The sequence below is a fragment of the Trachinotus anak genome, unplaced genomic scaffold, assembly GCF_046630095.1.
Source record: "Trachinotus anak isolate AG129_WGS33_773 ecotype Australia unplaced genomic scaffold, CSIRO_AGI_Tana_v1 ptg000012l, whole genome shotgun sequence".
NCBI lineage: Eukaryota > Metazoa > Chordata > Actinopteri > Carangiformes > Carangidae > Trachinotus > Trachinotus anak.
In genome coordinates, this window is record NW_027273863.1 from 12,513,700 (window position 1) to 12,529,647 (window position 15,948).

Consider the following 15,948-nt stretch of genomic DNA (forward strand, 5'->3'; position numbering starts at 1 on the left):
TGCAGCTCCTTGGTAAACCTTCTACCACCTCACATCATTTGTGTGAATGATGAGCTCAGTAACTGTCATCATGCAATCAGATAAGCCACTTCATACCTAGAGGCTAATAAGTAACAGGTGGCATCAATAAAACAAAAAATTACAGCCCTCTGATGGTGTTTAAGAAGTAACTGCCTTGCCAGTACATTCAGATAACAGTCAGTCATCCAATGGCACAGGAGTTAATTAATGATAAACAACAAATCAGAAACTGTGGGTTGTCCTAAACCTTGTTTAGCCCTGACAATCATCCAACTGCACTGCTAAATATTAACTACAGACCATCATGCAATGGGATGATGCCGAGACCAGCCGCTGTTGACATGCCGACCCACAAGTACTCAGTAGTCATTACTACATTATTACATGAGTACTAATGTCGAAGCACACCCATTTTCAAATGTGGCCTTCATTTTGATCTCAACTACATGCCTGTAATGTTTTGTGATGCCACAGTTGTGACACCATTGCTGTAAAATTTGTCAACAGACAAACATATAAACACCTGCCAAAGTAGTCAAAACCACCTCTGTGATGGTTCCCACTGCAGTAGGTGCCTCCGAGACCACATTTTACCATGACGACACACACACACACACACACACACACGCACACACACGTACACACACGTACACACACGTACACACACACACACACACGCACACACATGTACACACACATACACACACACACACACACACAAACACATGCACACACACACACACACACACACACACACACACACACACACACACACACACACACTGTCACGGCTGGTAACCATTTCAATAGTTAACGTTCACTGTAGAGTACAAACTAGACACTCTACACTCACTCGCCATGTTGCTTCATTTCTTTTTTAAACATTTTTTTTATCAATTCATTTTATTCAATGCCAAAGTAACCTCATTTTTACGTTTGGTTTATATGGGATGCTGTCAAATAATACCAACTACCAAACAGTATCGATCACATATCGGTCCCATATCTGCTTTAAAAGATATTTATAGACAAAATTTGAGAAATGATAATGATATACACTGCAGGTAATTTCATTTACTTGTAGCTCCTGTGTAATGCATCCTCTAAGGTGAAAGATAGAACATTTACACTGTATCACGTCATTAAAGGATAGGTTCACAATTTTTTAAGTCTGTCTTAAAAACAACAGTTTTAGCTGCTGTAGTCATTCCTCTGGCTCATGCTGGTCATTAAGAGATGCCTCCCTAAAGCATTTCCAGGGGCACAAAATTCACAGTCTTTGTTCTGTGCAAAACTGTAAACCCAAATTCCAGACTGTATCCAGTCTCATATAACAATATCAGTAATTAATCATAACTTTGCCTCATTGGGCTAAATATAGAAAAGGGGTTTAAGTCTATATCAAAAACATTTTCTATACAGACCCTCCACTTAGTAACCTAGCAACCAGTGAACTCAACATGGCACCTATTGTAACTCTAAAACTAGCTAAGCTGAGTGCCAGACATAATTATATCTCTCCTCAGCCAATCACATAAGGCCCTGAGCCATAAATAACAGACTGCTCCCCTACAGAGCACCAGTCTGTGCCGAAAAGTCAACAAACACTTTCTCCAGCAGGCTAGCGGCTCTTGCTCACTACTGGATTCGTCTTGCTCAGAGGAAGACAAACAGAGGGGGAGGGAGACAGAGGCCTATAGGTTTACAAAGAGAAAGAGAGATAGAGAGAATTGAGAGGAAAAGAAAAACAAATGTAGTCTGTGATTACTGAGTCATAATGAAGGCTGTTGGATGGGACTGTGGCTATGAGCTATGTCATTAAAGACAGTGCTGAGTGGCTGGAAAACCAACAGGTTTCTATTTGAAACACTGGCATGCAGGAAGACAAGGATGCATAGAACTGGATTTAAAATGTCCTTTCAAATAGCGTCTTCAGGGTTATTAGAACATTTCACAAATATTACACCAATAATCTCAATAGCAGAAGCTCTATTGTAAGTGGCTGGGGCTTCACTTTCAAGCCTTATAACCCTGTGTGTGTTTTTGCCAGACAGCTACCACAGCGCTCTGTGAAACAGCTTAGTCTCTGGGGCCTTATATTTAGATTTTACGACCAATATTGAATTCTAACCCAAGATATTTTCACCAGGGTGATTTAAGATGTCACTTCAATAGGGCAGCAAGTTATGGCAGCAATTACTAGCAGATCACATCACATCACATGGCTGGAAGAGGACCTTGGTTCATTTGTTCATTCTGGGTGATGAGAGATGGGATAGGGAATGTGTCCGCACATAAGACATTACTAACATGTCAGTAAGTAACAGAACACTTGTTTTGCTTATGGGACGTGAAAATTTATCTAACCCCTTAATGTTATATCATCATTGTAATTGTGGTGACAAGTCACAATGACAAAGCAGTTTTCTAAAAGATCAGTGAATATGTTTTTTTTTTTTTTTTCGCTGCAAGGCTTCTCAGAATATACTATTTTTAAAGAGATCTGATCTTATCAACAGAAATGCCAACTTCATCAACATATCACTTCTTGTCACATATTTCCTGAGATATGTAAACATGACTGATAGAGGTACCATGAGACATCCTTGACATGTATCACATAATAAAAGCAGATGTGCCCTACATTTCTCCTACCCCCTATGCTATTTGTTTTATTTAGCACCTCTCACGCAGGGAGGTGACACTTTCCAGACTTCAGTGTGATATATCCAGTGAGTCATGATCGTATCACTCTTTGTGACATATAAAACAGCTTACGTATAGGTGCGCATCTTGACTATAAGATTAGGTCAACATTGGTCTTTTACTGAATGCTTCTGCCAGTTATCTGTTGCTATGATGAAGTTTACTTCCTGACTATAACTGCATTGTCCTTTTCACTTTGAGGAAGGTAACATTTTGGGGAAGCACTGTATACTTTACTCACTTTTTGATGTTATGCCATGAAAATGGACAGACACAGAGCACAGTATTGGCCTTTATAACCTCTGCCTTGAAAGTGATTATAAGAGTTTGCTACATTACTTTGTTATAATCATATAGTAGTGATATTATACACAGAATCTTGTGACTGCACTTTGTTATAATCATATAGTAGTGATGTTATACACAGAATCTTCTTACTGTAATGGTTCCTACACCTAAAATTAAATCATTGGTAACATAATCGCAATAGTTCTAGAGACAGTAGGATACTATCTTTAAAACAAGAACAGACAAATCTCTTCAATCTCTGCATGCAAATCTGAAGGACAAAAGTATTCCTCTAGAGGTGAGGAGACTGTGTGTGATGCTACAGGCAGAACAGCCTGACCCCTCTCTCAGCTCCCAGGATGTTTTCCTCAAGCCTCCCTATTGGGATTCTGGTAGCCTACATTCCCTGTTTCAAGGTCGGCAGCAGTGGCAAATTAAATTACTTGTCCTGTTTTGTGGTGTTGGCGCCAGGTCAACAGCAACTTGGCTAAAATGATGAGTGCGGGATTCTGAAGGGAGCTGCATTTGTCCTGACCCTCTGGTGTCGTGTTTGCAAAGCAAGTAGCAGCGATGAAAAGAGCTGAAATCAAAAGCAGTATATTAAATTCTGCTTCTGTAATCACTTTAAAAAAAAATCAATTACCGCTGCTTTCGACTGCACCACTTTATACTGTCGTCTTTCTGGCTTACCCTGCTGCTGGAGGATGTCATGTGCTTACACATGGAATGAAGCTTGAGTACATTAGGCCTAATTTTGTTAAACTCACACTACACCACACGCCACCTGCTGGACATCTTTGATATTATTTATGATATATTTATGGCAAACATTAAAGTGAAAATTAAAATAATTTTTTAAATTGCTGTTATTGTAGTCAGCCCGTCCACAGTGATATCACATTTAATTTAAAATCACTCTAAAAATACATCTTTCACTCAGCAGAATCTTTTCCCCAAACACAATTCTTTTCTGTCATGTTAGCAGTCTGCAGCTTGTGTTAACTGTCTCTACAGCAGCATGTGGAGTTTATCTCTCCGTTGCTGAGGGGTTGTTATCAGCAGACAAACAGCTTACATGCCACACTGTGGAATGGGAGGAACTTAGAGTATGTAATGTGGTGTCAAAACACGACACAAGTAAACAGGAGACTTGATATTATGCTACACTCAGCTGATCAAATGTGTGTCATAGAGTTCTGTTGGCAATGTTACCCAACTAAGTTATAGACCAAATCAACAAGGTGGTCATAGTGACAAACACAACATCACCAAATATTAAATACAGATTTATTTTATCTTACTTATGTTGCATAAAGTAATGTATAACCTGACCATGAAAAATAATTTGCTAAATTAGATGACAGGCTGAATTTATAAAGTGGCTGATCAACATAGAGCTTGCCCTCCACAATAACACTAAAGTTATTTCTGAGCGCACACACTGGGGTCGTAGCTACAGCACTTCCTGTGCCCAAACCACAGCTCAATGAATGCCATCTTCACTGTCAATATCAGAGAGGATGTTAACTGAGAAGGGAAATGCACACAATTCGGACATCTGATATGCACACATTTCTATAAGTTTTTTTCTATAATGCATCATTGTTACATGCACCATGGCTAGACTGAGGCTAAATGAGACATTGGATGGTCGAGCATCAGCTCCTAAAAATTATATAATATAGAAGCTTATTGAAGCTTGTATTTACAAATAGTGCCTGGAACTATGCATCTGCCTAGAAGATCTGGCTGAACACTCTGAACTCCTTGTAATATTATTATCTTTTGTATTTGCCTGTAAAGGTTAGTGCTCACTTTATCTGCACATTTCCTCAGTGAATCAATTATTCATGTTTTTATGGTGCTTATGTTTTTGATGTCCACTAGTATCTATCCGTGTCCATGACACATATTTATCAGGCAGTCTAAAGCAGTTTGACATCACTGTTATCTGTAGTTTGAGGTGCTGCAGACTTGACAGTTTCAACCAGAAGAGGTCAGTGAAACAATACTGTTCTGCTTTCTACTCTCTAAGCATGGTACTTGGACTTCGAAACACTAGAGAGCAGCAGAGCAGCACCAAACAGACAATCACTGACTCATATTCTCTCCTCTAAATACTGCACCATTGATGCACAGGTGTTCTTACTGTAAATTCTCATATAGACCACATTTATAAGTAAACACACATTAATACATACAGCAGACATCGGGTTACTTTTTACACTTATTCCCACTGTGTCATCGTAAATCTGCATGTGCAGCTATTAGATTTCAGTGAATGTAGCAAGGCTGTCTGTGTGAGCCCTAAAAATGAGGATATCAGTGTGGAAACTGAGCTGGCTGTTTGGAGATATATGATTGTCACACATTACACACATTTGGGGCAGAAATAAGAAGGTTAAGGTTTAGGTACAATGCAAAAAAAAAAAAAAAGATGTTTGAAAGATGAAAATAAACTCTTTGTCCACCTTTATATATTTTAGGCACACTGAGATGCAGTCTGAATTTCAATAAGAAGCAGTTCACCCTACCACATTGACACACACTGTTAGACCACAGCTAGGCCTCTCCCAAGTACCTATTGTTGCTTTATGTTGACAGAGTAGATGAATATTTAACAGGAGGAGAGAAAGTGGTAGGCATCAGATCACTGAGAAGAAAATAACACTCTCCCCATCAGGTGACCCGACTATCAATGGTCTGATGAGAGATGAAATAGCTTCTTCTGATTGGCTGCTTATTTCATTGTCGGCCCAATGTTGAGCTTTGAAATCAACTTTGAATGAAAAAGACCTATGTGTTGTGACTGACTGCGTGTTTACAGGTCAGATGGGGTCGTGTGGTGAGTTGAACGTCCATGAGAACGATCCAGACAGGGTGGAAACGTGTGCGGTCAGCACCATGGACAGCGAACACCGGCTTAACCAGGTGATCAGCGCCATGCGGTCGGAAATCAGAAAGCTGGAGCTGGAGAACATGGGTCTGAGAAGGAGAGTGAGAGCTAATCTCCGAAAGAATGCAACAGTTCCCATCATCACAGCAGAGTGCACAGGTAGCTAGATTACTGCAGGCTCCTATTATCAGCACTATAAGTGATAGATAGGCTAATTAGTCCATAAATACGCTGTGTGTGATAATTAATTTTGAGACTTAAGGTTTTTGTGGCTTTACTGTACTTCTTGGTTGAATATTCTGATAGACTGGGAGTTATTAAATTCTTTGGAATTAATATTCTTAAATGTTTACCTTTACAGGACTCACCTTTTTGTTGTAACAGATTCTCTGTCTCCTATCCAGAGAGCGTCGTCATGACGGTGAGAAGATATTCAGTCTTCCAGCCACTGGTCAATGTGAAGAGTGAGAGGTGGACTGGAAAACAGCAACGAAGACAATTAGCATGTTCAAGCTGAACATATTTCACAGTGAATAGAGCATTGTTAATATATACTGTCAATATATCCGACTGAATGGTGGTCGTGTGTGCGTTCTCAAGAAGATAGCTAGCTTGATATGGTATAAATACAGTGTTAACCTAAATCTACTTGGCGCTTGAAGCACAACGGTAGAGCCTGTAACCGTCACCGAATAAAGTTTTTTTTTTTTTTTTTGCTTTCTTGTCAATATTTTTCACGTTCACCCAGGTATTTTAACTGTTATTAAATTAAATACTTACAACGTTTTTTGTCGAAATATTAACATCATACCGATGTAACCGTTGCGGCTGAGTGAGCGGTTATGACCAACCTGTGGAGTGCACCTGTCACAGGACAGGTTTTACCCTCGCGAGATTTCGCCGTTGCGCAGTGGAGTACAGCCGTCCGCCATCACTGCATCCAGGCTAACATTAGCCAAAAACCACTGGGAAGAGAGCGAGTGACAACAACATAACAGACACACGGACCGACCTAATTCCCAAAGGGGAGGTCACTGAGTTTCCCTGCCGCTTTCCTGGCGTAGAAAGCAAACTAGCAGCTGCCTTTCATGTAGTCTTTAAGTCAACTTAGAAACGAAAGTCGTTCTAACTAATCATGTCCAACCTCAAAGGCGGCACCAAGAAGGACACCAAGATGAGGATACGAGCTTTTCCTGTAAGTATTTACCGGTTCCGTGAGCGCTGGGACGCTAACTGTGAGACTCGAGTAGCGGGGATGACAGAATTTTATGCTAGCAACTGCCTGCTAGCTAGCTGGTCAATCGAGAAAAAAAACATGTCATTGTCAAGTGAAAACTGCTGTTAGCCGGACACGTCACCTGAAGCACATTAAATATGTTATTAGCTCAGTTAATTTAACGTTAGCTAGTTTCTCGGTCTGAAAATAGAGTCGTCGTCTGACATGAGCTAATGTTAGCATATGTAAGAAAACTTCTTCAGTTAGAGACTAGCAAATAGTAGCTAGCTGAGTAGCAGGCCTGGGTGTTAGCTAACTTGACGTTAGCCAAGTTGCAGTCAGTCAGCAAGTATCATTACGCTATGGTAACGGCAGTCTCTTTAGGTTGTTGAAATTTCATTGCGGCATGCATTTGGCACAGGCTGTTATAGATGACAAATAAAGCATTACCATGCAGTGTTTGCTTTAGAGCTAACGCAACTTCAGTCTAACTTGAGACTACCGTATACATTCCCAAGGTAACTTGAATAGTTTATGTTGTTGACATTACCAAGCTAACTACCTGCTACTACTTGTGCTACTGTCACAAATCTTTCATCACTACTCGCCGATCAATGGTCTGAATTACAAATTCAATCACTCCCCAATGTATTATTATATTGTTTATGAGCATAGTTATCAGGTTGTGGGATATTATGTAGGCTTGCCCACCTAGCCCTTGAAACACCCTTCCATTCCTTGTTGAGATTGTTAGTGTGAACCGTAGACAAATGGCTTTTCTTCTGCTAGGTATCTAGGTTTCTGAGTGGGTGTCTTGCAGAGTGAGTCAGTGAGCAGATGAGTGAGTGAACACAGTTCATCCTCTCGCAAATGTTGCGCTTACATGCAAGTGAAAGACCTGTCACATAGACCACAATGAAGCTCTTACCAAGTGATCTTAGTCATTATAATACGAAAATATAATTTAAGGATGAATATAAAATGATTGTATTATATACCTGTTGTATTATATCCCTACTGATTTGAACAGGAATTTGGGTAGGTTAGCTGTCAAGCTAGTTACTTTTCAATAGGGTTGCACCCATACAACTTTTTCTCTTCAGATACCGAATCTGATACCTCAGCTCAGAGTATATAATGGTATTGATTGCTGATCTGACATCAGTGCAATCTAAAATTGAGGTTACTGGAAGGTTAACTCTAGTTCTAAGTATTTTATTTTCAGTCAGAAAGTGGAGCACATCAAACGTGGTAGAGAGGTTTGACACACTTCATGGGTGCTTCCTCACCCTCTCTCCATTTCCCTTCCAGATTTAGAGGTACAATTTCAGAGAAATCTTAACAACCAATGAGCTTATGTCTTAGTTCACTGACTTAAAATCCATTTTTAATCAGTCATAAAGAACTCTCAGAAAAAGGCAGCATTTTGTTGCTGGATTGTTTGATTACCTGTTTGCTGGTGTCAAGCAGCACTTCCTTGATTTTGGGACTGTAAAAGTTTTCATGGAGTGTGCACAAAAAGATGCCACAGTCTTCATGGGCTCAGGTCTGTAACAGAATTCATAATGGGCTCAGGTCTGTAACAGAATTCATAATGGGCTCAGGTCTGTAACAGAATTCATAATGGGCTCAGGTCCGTAACAGAATTCATAATGCACATTCTTTTTTTTTTCTGTAGTATATTTATAACTGAAATATCACCACATTGCCACTATCGCTACACTGCCAAAATTGCTGTTGTGCTGACAGTCCGCTTTATGCTGACAGTCCACTCATTTTTACTTCGCCTTTCCTCTATTTACAACTGCAGTAACATGACCAAAAGAAAAATGTGTTAGATTTGTATCACAAGCTAAAAAAATACCACCTGTGTTTTCTCTCCACACTGCAACATAGAAATTGTTTAGCGTGGAAGTTATGAAATCTATGTGGATGTGGCTTTAGAAAGCTGCAATACTATTAGACATTAACAACTCAGAGCATATATTCAATCTGTATTATTATGACGATGATGATTAATATTATTGTATAAGTATTTTGAACTACTAAAGTGTATTGCATAGAATAATCCTTGACATTACAGTCCTCAGCTGCTTATACCACATCGAAGTAATGAAGAATAGACATATAAATACATTTTCATCTCTCTGCCCCTCCCTAGATGACAATGGATGAGAAGTATGTGAACAACATCTGGGACCTTCTGAAGAATGCCATTCAGGAGATCCAGAGGAAGAACAACAGTGGACTAAGCTTTGAGGAACTGTACAGGAACGCCTACACCATGGTGCTCCACAAGCATGGGGAGAAGCTCTACACAGGCCTGAGGGAGGTTGTCACTGAGCACCTCATCAACAAAGTAAAGATATTTATTCTTCTCTAATGCAGCTTCTTAATCTGTAATTTAAAGAACATTGAGTAGTAGCGATGTGAGAAAAGGAAAAATAAGACAATCATTACCATTGAGTCTCTTTTGTTTTGTCTTTACATTCTGTAGTTCACTGTCCATTATGGATTGAAAAAAAGTATAATTGCCTATTGTAGGCAAACACATTTAAATGTAAAACTGTTAACAGTGGTGCACCTGCTTGAAGGATGTTGTATTATATCAGTAACAAATGCTTACAAAGAAGCTTATACACCCCTCTTTTACCAAGCAGTATTAGTATACGAATGGACTGTGAATGGACTATGGATATTACATTATCTAACACTTAGTTTCCTAATAGTTTGCTTCTCATTATTGTTACAACCTGATCTATTCTGTGTCTATTTTTTTTAGGTACGGGAAGATGTCCTAAACTCTCTCAATAATAACTTCCTGCAAACACTGAATCAGGCCTGGAATGACCATCAAACTGCCATGGTTATGATTAGAGACATCCTCATGTACATGGTGGGTAAGCTGATGTGTGTGCCTTGCCTTGTGTCATAGTAAGTAAATTGTACAGTAGTTGTAGATTTATTACGAAGATATTTACCACCAGTGGCGGTTCTTTTGTGTTTTGTGAATAAGAATAGGCTAGAGGTTATAGGTTTCTTTCATGGGCTGCATTGCCTTGTAAGTGGATTATGGTGCTTGTTCTCTGTCACAAATAATTTTGTGCTTTTGAAGAAATGGCCTTTTGTGTTCAATTGTGGTCAGCCTTCACCTACATCTTATCCTGGACTTCGAAGGTGCTGTTTCATCTGCAGGTCTAACAATGAGCCTCTGTTGCTGTATTTATTTGTTTTGTTGGAAAACTGGCAGCACTGGTTGATTTACTTTAGCCCACAGCATGTCCAAAGTTTTTATGGGGTTGTGTGTGAATGAGTGAGCCCTTGAGATAGGCACAAGTGTAGGCTAAACAATGGCACAGTCAGTACAGGGACTACACAGCTCCCCTGGGCTCCTTTTGTTCTACAGTCTCCTTTTTCCTGCTCTGCTTTACCCCGAACGGCTGGCTTTGTGTTGTTTAACTACTGCAGACCCACAGCCTGCTGTCGTTGTTACCTGGCTGCTGACCTCTAGTGAGGAGTTAGACAGATGCAGCAAGTGTGACTTTGCTGTTCTCACCAGGTGTATTTATCTTGTTGCGAGACACTGCCTCTCTTCATGCTCTGGAGACATTATTTATCAAGGAGAGGTAGGGCAATTCATAGATTTTCACACACTATTCATTAATTTTAATACAGCCTGGAGCATGAGTGTATTTGTTTTTTTCTTAAGTGTTAGCCCCTCTTACGCACAGTGTTTTTATGAATTAATACAATCGAATAAATGCAAACCTATTCATTCATTCATTCATTATTGTAATTAAGAGAAATTCAGAGGAATCACAAAGTCAAACCCAATAAGCTCATAAAAGAAACTGTTGAAAGTTTAGTTTAAAAAAAAAAAAAAAAAAAAAAAAGGCAGTGCAAGTCATCTTGTAATTCCATGTTATATCCAGGACGTTTGCTGTTTTTTAAAAACCACCTCCTGTCATTTGGCACTGGCTGATATTTGTCCTGGACTAACATTTGTGATGTCAAATCTTACGACTGAATGGCGTGGTAAATATTTTATCACCCATGCCCACCTTGAACTGTATGTTTTCTGGGAATAATTCAGATACCAGCCAGTCGTTTATTCTAATGCTCAAATGATCTTATAAAGGTTTTGCAGCCTGTCAGTGGGATTGTATAGTGTATAATGAAAGCTTTGCTGACATGTCCAAGGAGACACAAACTGTATATTCTTAAATATATACAGTAGTTTTACCTGTGCTTTTCATTTGTCTTTAAACTCTCAACATGCATATGAGTGCAATTGATTCAGATACAGTATCTGATGTCCTTTTCACCTCATCCTCTCGTCTCCCAGGACCGGGTCTATGTTCAACAAAACAATGTGGAGAATGTGTACAATCTTGGCCTCATCATATTCAGAGACCAGGTCGTGCGCTACGGCTGCATTCGAGACCATCTACGACAGACATTACTGGACATGATTGCACGTGAGAGGAAAGGAGAGGTTGTAGACAGGTATGCAAGAGTACTACTTCACTGCCTCATCTAAAGATTATTGTAACTGTAAGCCTTCTTCAGGATGCCACATGTTTAGGTTGATTGTAAACTTTTTGATAATGTTTTTTTTTAACGTAAATCTTATTATTGCAGTGTGATAAGATTTATTATATTTAGTCATTTCAATAATTTCATAATTGCTGAGATGGAGGCTTTCCATTCATGCATTGCAGAGGGGCCATCAGAAATGCCTGCCAGATGCTGATGATTCTCGGCCTGGATGGCAGGTCTGTGTATGAGGAGGACTTTGAGGGCCCTTTCTTAGATATGTCTGCTGAATTCTTCCAGGTGAGTCGGTGTAGGTTTTCCTGGTGCCTCTGTATTTTTGTAACCTCTGAAAGTCTATAATAAAACAATGCACAATATCTGCTCTTTCAGATGGAGAGCCAAAAGTTCCTAGCAGAAAACAGTGCCAGTGTCTACATAAAGAAGGTAGAGGCCAGAATCAATGAAGAAATTGAGCGAGTTATGCACTGCCTGGACAAGTCTACGGAGGAGCCCATTGTCAAGGTGGTTGAACGGGAGCTGATTTCTAAACACATGAAGACCATTGTAGAGATGGAGAACTCTGGCCTCGTTCATATGCTCAAGAATGGCAAGACAGAGGGTAAAAGCATAATTCAAATTCTAATTTAGAAATAAAAACAAGCAATTACACGAAGGAATTTATTGTCTTTTCTCAGCCTTTTCCCCAGTATTTTCTCTTTGTTTCTCATTACTTTTTTCCCACCTGTCTACTTCTCAGACCTGGCATGCATGTACAAGCTGTTCAGTCGTGTGCCAAATGGCCTGAAAACCATGTGCGAGTGTATGAGTTCTTACTTGAGGGAGCAAGGCAAAGCTCTGGTGTCAGAAGAGGGAGAGGGCAAGAACCCTGTCGACTATATCCAGGTAAGTTGGTTCAACAGTGTGTCCAAACAATTGATTCTGTTGTTGAGTAATATAGATTATGTCAGCTCTTTGTAATTGCCTCCTCACCAGGGCCTGCTAGACCTGAAGACACGATTCGATCGTTTCCTCCTCGAATCCTTCAACAATGATAGACTCTTCAAACAAACCATTGCTGGCGACTTTGAGTATTTCCTCAACCTCAATTCCCGCTCCCCAGAGTACCTGTCACTCTTCATCGATGATAAGCTCAAGAAGGGAGTCAAAGGGGTATGTGTTTTCATAGAATTTTCTTTCAACCTACATAGCACATATTTCTTTTTTTTTTTTTTTTTTTTTTTTTTTTTTTTAATGCTCGTTGCGTGTCTTGTATGTAGCCTCACTCTTTTTTGCCTCACCAGTTGACAGAACAGGAAGTGGAGTCGATCCTCGACAAGGCCATGGTGTTGTTCAGGTTTATGCAGGAGAAGGATGTATTTGAAAGGTACTACAAGCAACATCTCGGTCGCAGGCTGCTCAGCAACAAGAGTGTCTCAGATGACTCCGAGAAGAACATGATCTCTAAGCTCAAGGTAAAAGGAAGAGAAGGTTGTGGTTATAGATGTATATGCACATCCCTTGTACCATTATATCTCCCTCTCTGCTCATATTGCCCTGCCTTCGCCCTGTCTAAATCCCTGTCAGCAGTTTTAAGTCAATGCTCTGTCTTTCTAAATTGCAGACAGAATGTGGCTGTCAGTTCACCTCAAAACTGGAAGGGATGTTCAGAGATATGAGCATCTCCAACACTACCATGGATGAGTTCAGGCAACACATACAAACCACGTCGGTAAGGCAGTCAGAGTAAAGCCAATTTTTTCTAAACAAAGCATATGTAAAAACCCACATTTGACATGAAGTTGCTTTTAAAGTACAAATCATGATCCATATGTTTACAGCAGAATATTTAAATGACAACACTGAGGGATTGAGTCTTGAACCATCACAATATTATTGAACGCAAACCATAGTTGTTATTCCACGCATCTCTTTCAGGCATCTCTAAGTGGTGTGGACCTCACAGTAAGAGTCCTCACTACTGGCTACTGGCCCACACAGTCTGCAACCCCCAAATGCACCATCCCTCCTGCTCCTAGACACGCCTTCGAAGTCTTTAGAAGGTAATACTCTTAAATTTACTCATGTCTTACTATACACACTCTGCAGGAGGCTCAATGCTTTTTGTGTAGTTTCTCAAGCATGTCATCCTGGCCTTAATTTTTTAGGTTTTACCTCGCTAAGCACAGCGGCAGACAGCTCACACTGCAACACCACATGGGTGGGGCAGACCTAAACGCAACTTTCTATGGGGCTGTGAAAAAGGTAGAAGCAAAATGTTAAAAGTCACAGAATTTAATATGCAATGGTGTTGTTTGGTATTTAAAATGGTAGAAGACTTGTTAAGATAATAGTCATAATTAATCAAAATCATTTCACCCTACCTTCCACTTCAACTGCAGGAGGATGGTTCTGAAGTGGGTGTCGGAGGTGCCCAGGTGACGGGCTCTAACACCCGTAAGCACATACTGCAGGTCTCTACCTTCCAGATGACCATCCTAATGCTCTTCAATAACAGAGAAAAGTGCACTTTTGAGGTGGGGACAAAGTGAAGCATCTTGATCTGGCTGTCTTAATCTCTGTAGAGGTTATTTTTACTCACTGTATGACATGGCATACATCATTCTAACTGAGGACAGAGTTTTGTAATAATTTTCACAACCTTATCCCCCTTTTCGATCCCCTTCTATAGGAGATCCAGCAGGAGACAGATATTCCGGAGCGGGAGTTGGTGCGAGCGTTGCAGTCTTTGGCCTGTGGAAAGCCCACACAGAGAGTTCTCACCAAGGAGCCAAAGTCCAAGGAGATTGAGAACGGCCACGTGTTTACAGTCAATGATCAGTTTACTTCCAAACTGCACAGAGTCAAAATACAGACAGGTGGGCAAAGTTTGTGTACAACACAGACATCACTACAGAGAGCTGAATTCTCAGCTATGGCGAGCCTATGTCTACGACTGTCTGTAGCACAATGTGTTTTTGGTATTGTATACAGTGCTAAATACACATTTACTTCAGAATATGAGTGGAATACCTCAGTATCATGTTTAAGCCTTTCAGAAATGGGTAGATGAAATCCTCTGTTGAAAAATACATGACATAGAGGCTACGTTACAGAAGCTAACCTTGGAGTGGGGTGATACTCTTTCTGCAAATGTAAAACAGTACCTTGAAAGGTTTGTCTACATTTTCTCCTCTCTCTGTATCCTTTCTCAGTTGCTGCTAAACAAGGGGAATCGGACCCCGAAAGGAAAGAGACGCGGCAGAAAGTGGATGACGACAGGAAGCATGAGATAGAGGCAGCCATTGTCCGAATCATGAAGTCGAGGAAGAAGATGCAGCACAATGTCCTGGTGGCAGAGGTAAGGAAAGCACGTGATACTACAAAGTTGGCTCCGTTTGGCTTTAATAATGCAGCAATTTTAGTCCATTCATTACCATCTTCTCCACTTCCTGTTCCCAATACTAGGAATGTAATTTAAGGAAAAATCTTTAATGTTAAAACAGTGCAGTTTTCTTGCATATCCTAACTTTTATTGTAACTCTTCAGGTGACTCAGCAGCTCCGGGCACGTTTTCTTCCCAGTCCTGTGGTAATCAAAAAACGTATAGAAGGACTAATAGAAAGAGAATACTTGGCAAGGACGCCAGAGGATCGTAAAGTGTACACCTATGTTGCATAGAAGAGAAACTGTGGATGAGAGGAGGAAGAGACTGGACGGGGGAATGGGATTTGTTTGTTTTCTTTGGACTGTTGTCACGCATGGACTGGAAGTTTCTTTTCAAGACAAATGCTGGGAACCTGATTCATCACCCCTTACAAAAACACAGTAAACACACACAAATGGGGAATAAAATGTTGGCACAGAAAAAAAAATCCATTAGATCTCCTAGATGATTTTTAAATCGGGCCCAGTCTTCCCAATCCCTGCGAGTTTTAACATGGATGGATCCAGCTTCAAGCTTTTCACTGTTTTACCCTTGTAGAGATCAAACTTGCAAAGAATCCCTTGGGAAAAATGTGAATGCACCACATTATTTTTTTGTTTCAATACTGTATAAAAATAATAAAATTATTAAAAACAGCAAATGTGGATTGTTAAAAAACAAAAATAAAAATAATGAGTGTTTGATGCTCTGTAGTTTCTCACAGAAATGCTTTGCTCTTCTACATTTGTCTCTTACATGTTAGTATGAAAACATCTATTTTGTCTACGTGCTGAGTCCAAAAAAAAAATTATGTGAATTTTGTCTCCCAAGGGACTCGCAGCACTGATTTGCGCTACTCAA

At 40.0% G+C, this 15,948-nt stretch overlaps 2 protein-coding genes across 2 annotated transcripts in view; one reads left to right on the top strand and one right to left on the bottom strand.

The window, feature by feature from the left end:
- The window catches only part of mbnl1 (muscleblind-like splicing regulator 1), a 49,370-nt gene extending 42,588 nt beyond the window's left edge, over nt 1–6,782 (bottom strand). Inside the window, exons 1-2 of the mRNA XM_071491191.1 lie at nt 6,692–6,782; nt 6,280–6,387 (exon numbers count right to left, since the gene is read on the bottom strand). The gene's annotated coding sequence lies outside the window, so the exon portion shown is untranslated. The remainder of the gene's footprint in view (nt 1–6,279; nt 6,388–6,691) is intronic.
- A 26-nt stretch (nt 6,783–6,808) lies between these two features.
- Nucleotides 6,809–15,792, top strand: LOC139628952 (cullin-3-like). Its single transcript, XM_071491187.1, has 16 exons — nt 6,809–7,106; nt 9,289–9,486; nt 9,910–10,023; nt 11,473–11,633; nt 11,849–11,963; nt 12,054–12,282; nt 12,421–12,566; nt 12,657–12,833; nt 12,965–13,135; nt 13,285–13,392; nt 13,599–13,723; nt 13,829–13,925; nt 14,063–14,197; nt 14,353–14,539; nt 14,876–15,021; nt 15,210–15,792. The coding sequence occupies exons 1-16, from the start codon at nt 7,047–7,049 to the stop codon at nt 15,339–15,341; spliced, it is 2,301 nt and encodes a 766-aa protein (XP_071347288.1). The 5' UTR covers nt 6,809–7,046; the 3' UTR covers nt 15,342–15,792.
- Nucleotides 15,793–15,948: the final 156 nt, after the last annotated feature.

Bases quoted from the DNA above. Each gene is read 5' to 3' on its own strand.
- LOC139628952 (XM_071491187.1), top strand. From the start codon at position 7,047: ATGTCCAACCTCAAAGGCGGCACCAAGAAGGACACCAAGATGAGGATA. The intron at 13,136-13,284 runs GTAAAAGGAAGA...TCTAAATTGCAG, and splicing joins ACATGATCTCTAAGCTCAAG to ACAGAATGTGGCTGTCAGTT. The intron at 14,198-14,352 runs GTGGGGACAAAG...CCCCTTCTATAG, and splicing joins GAGAAAAGTGCACTTTTGAG to GAGATCCAGCAGGAGACAGA.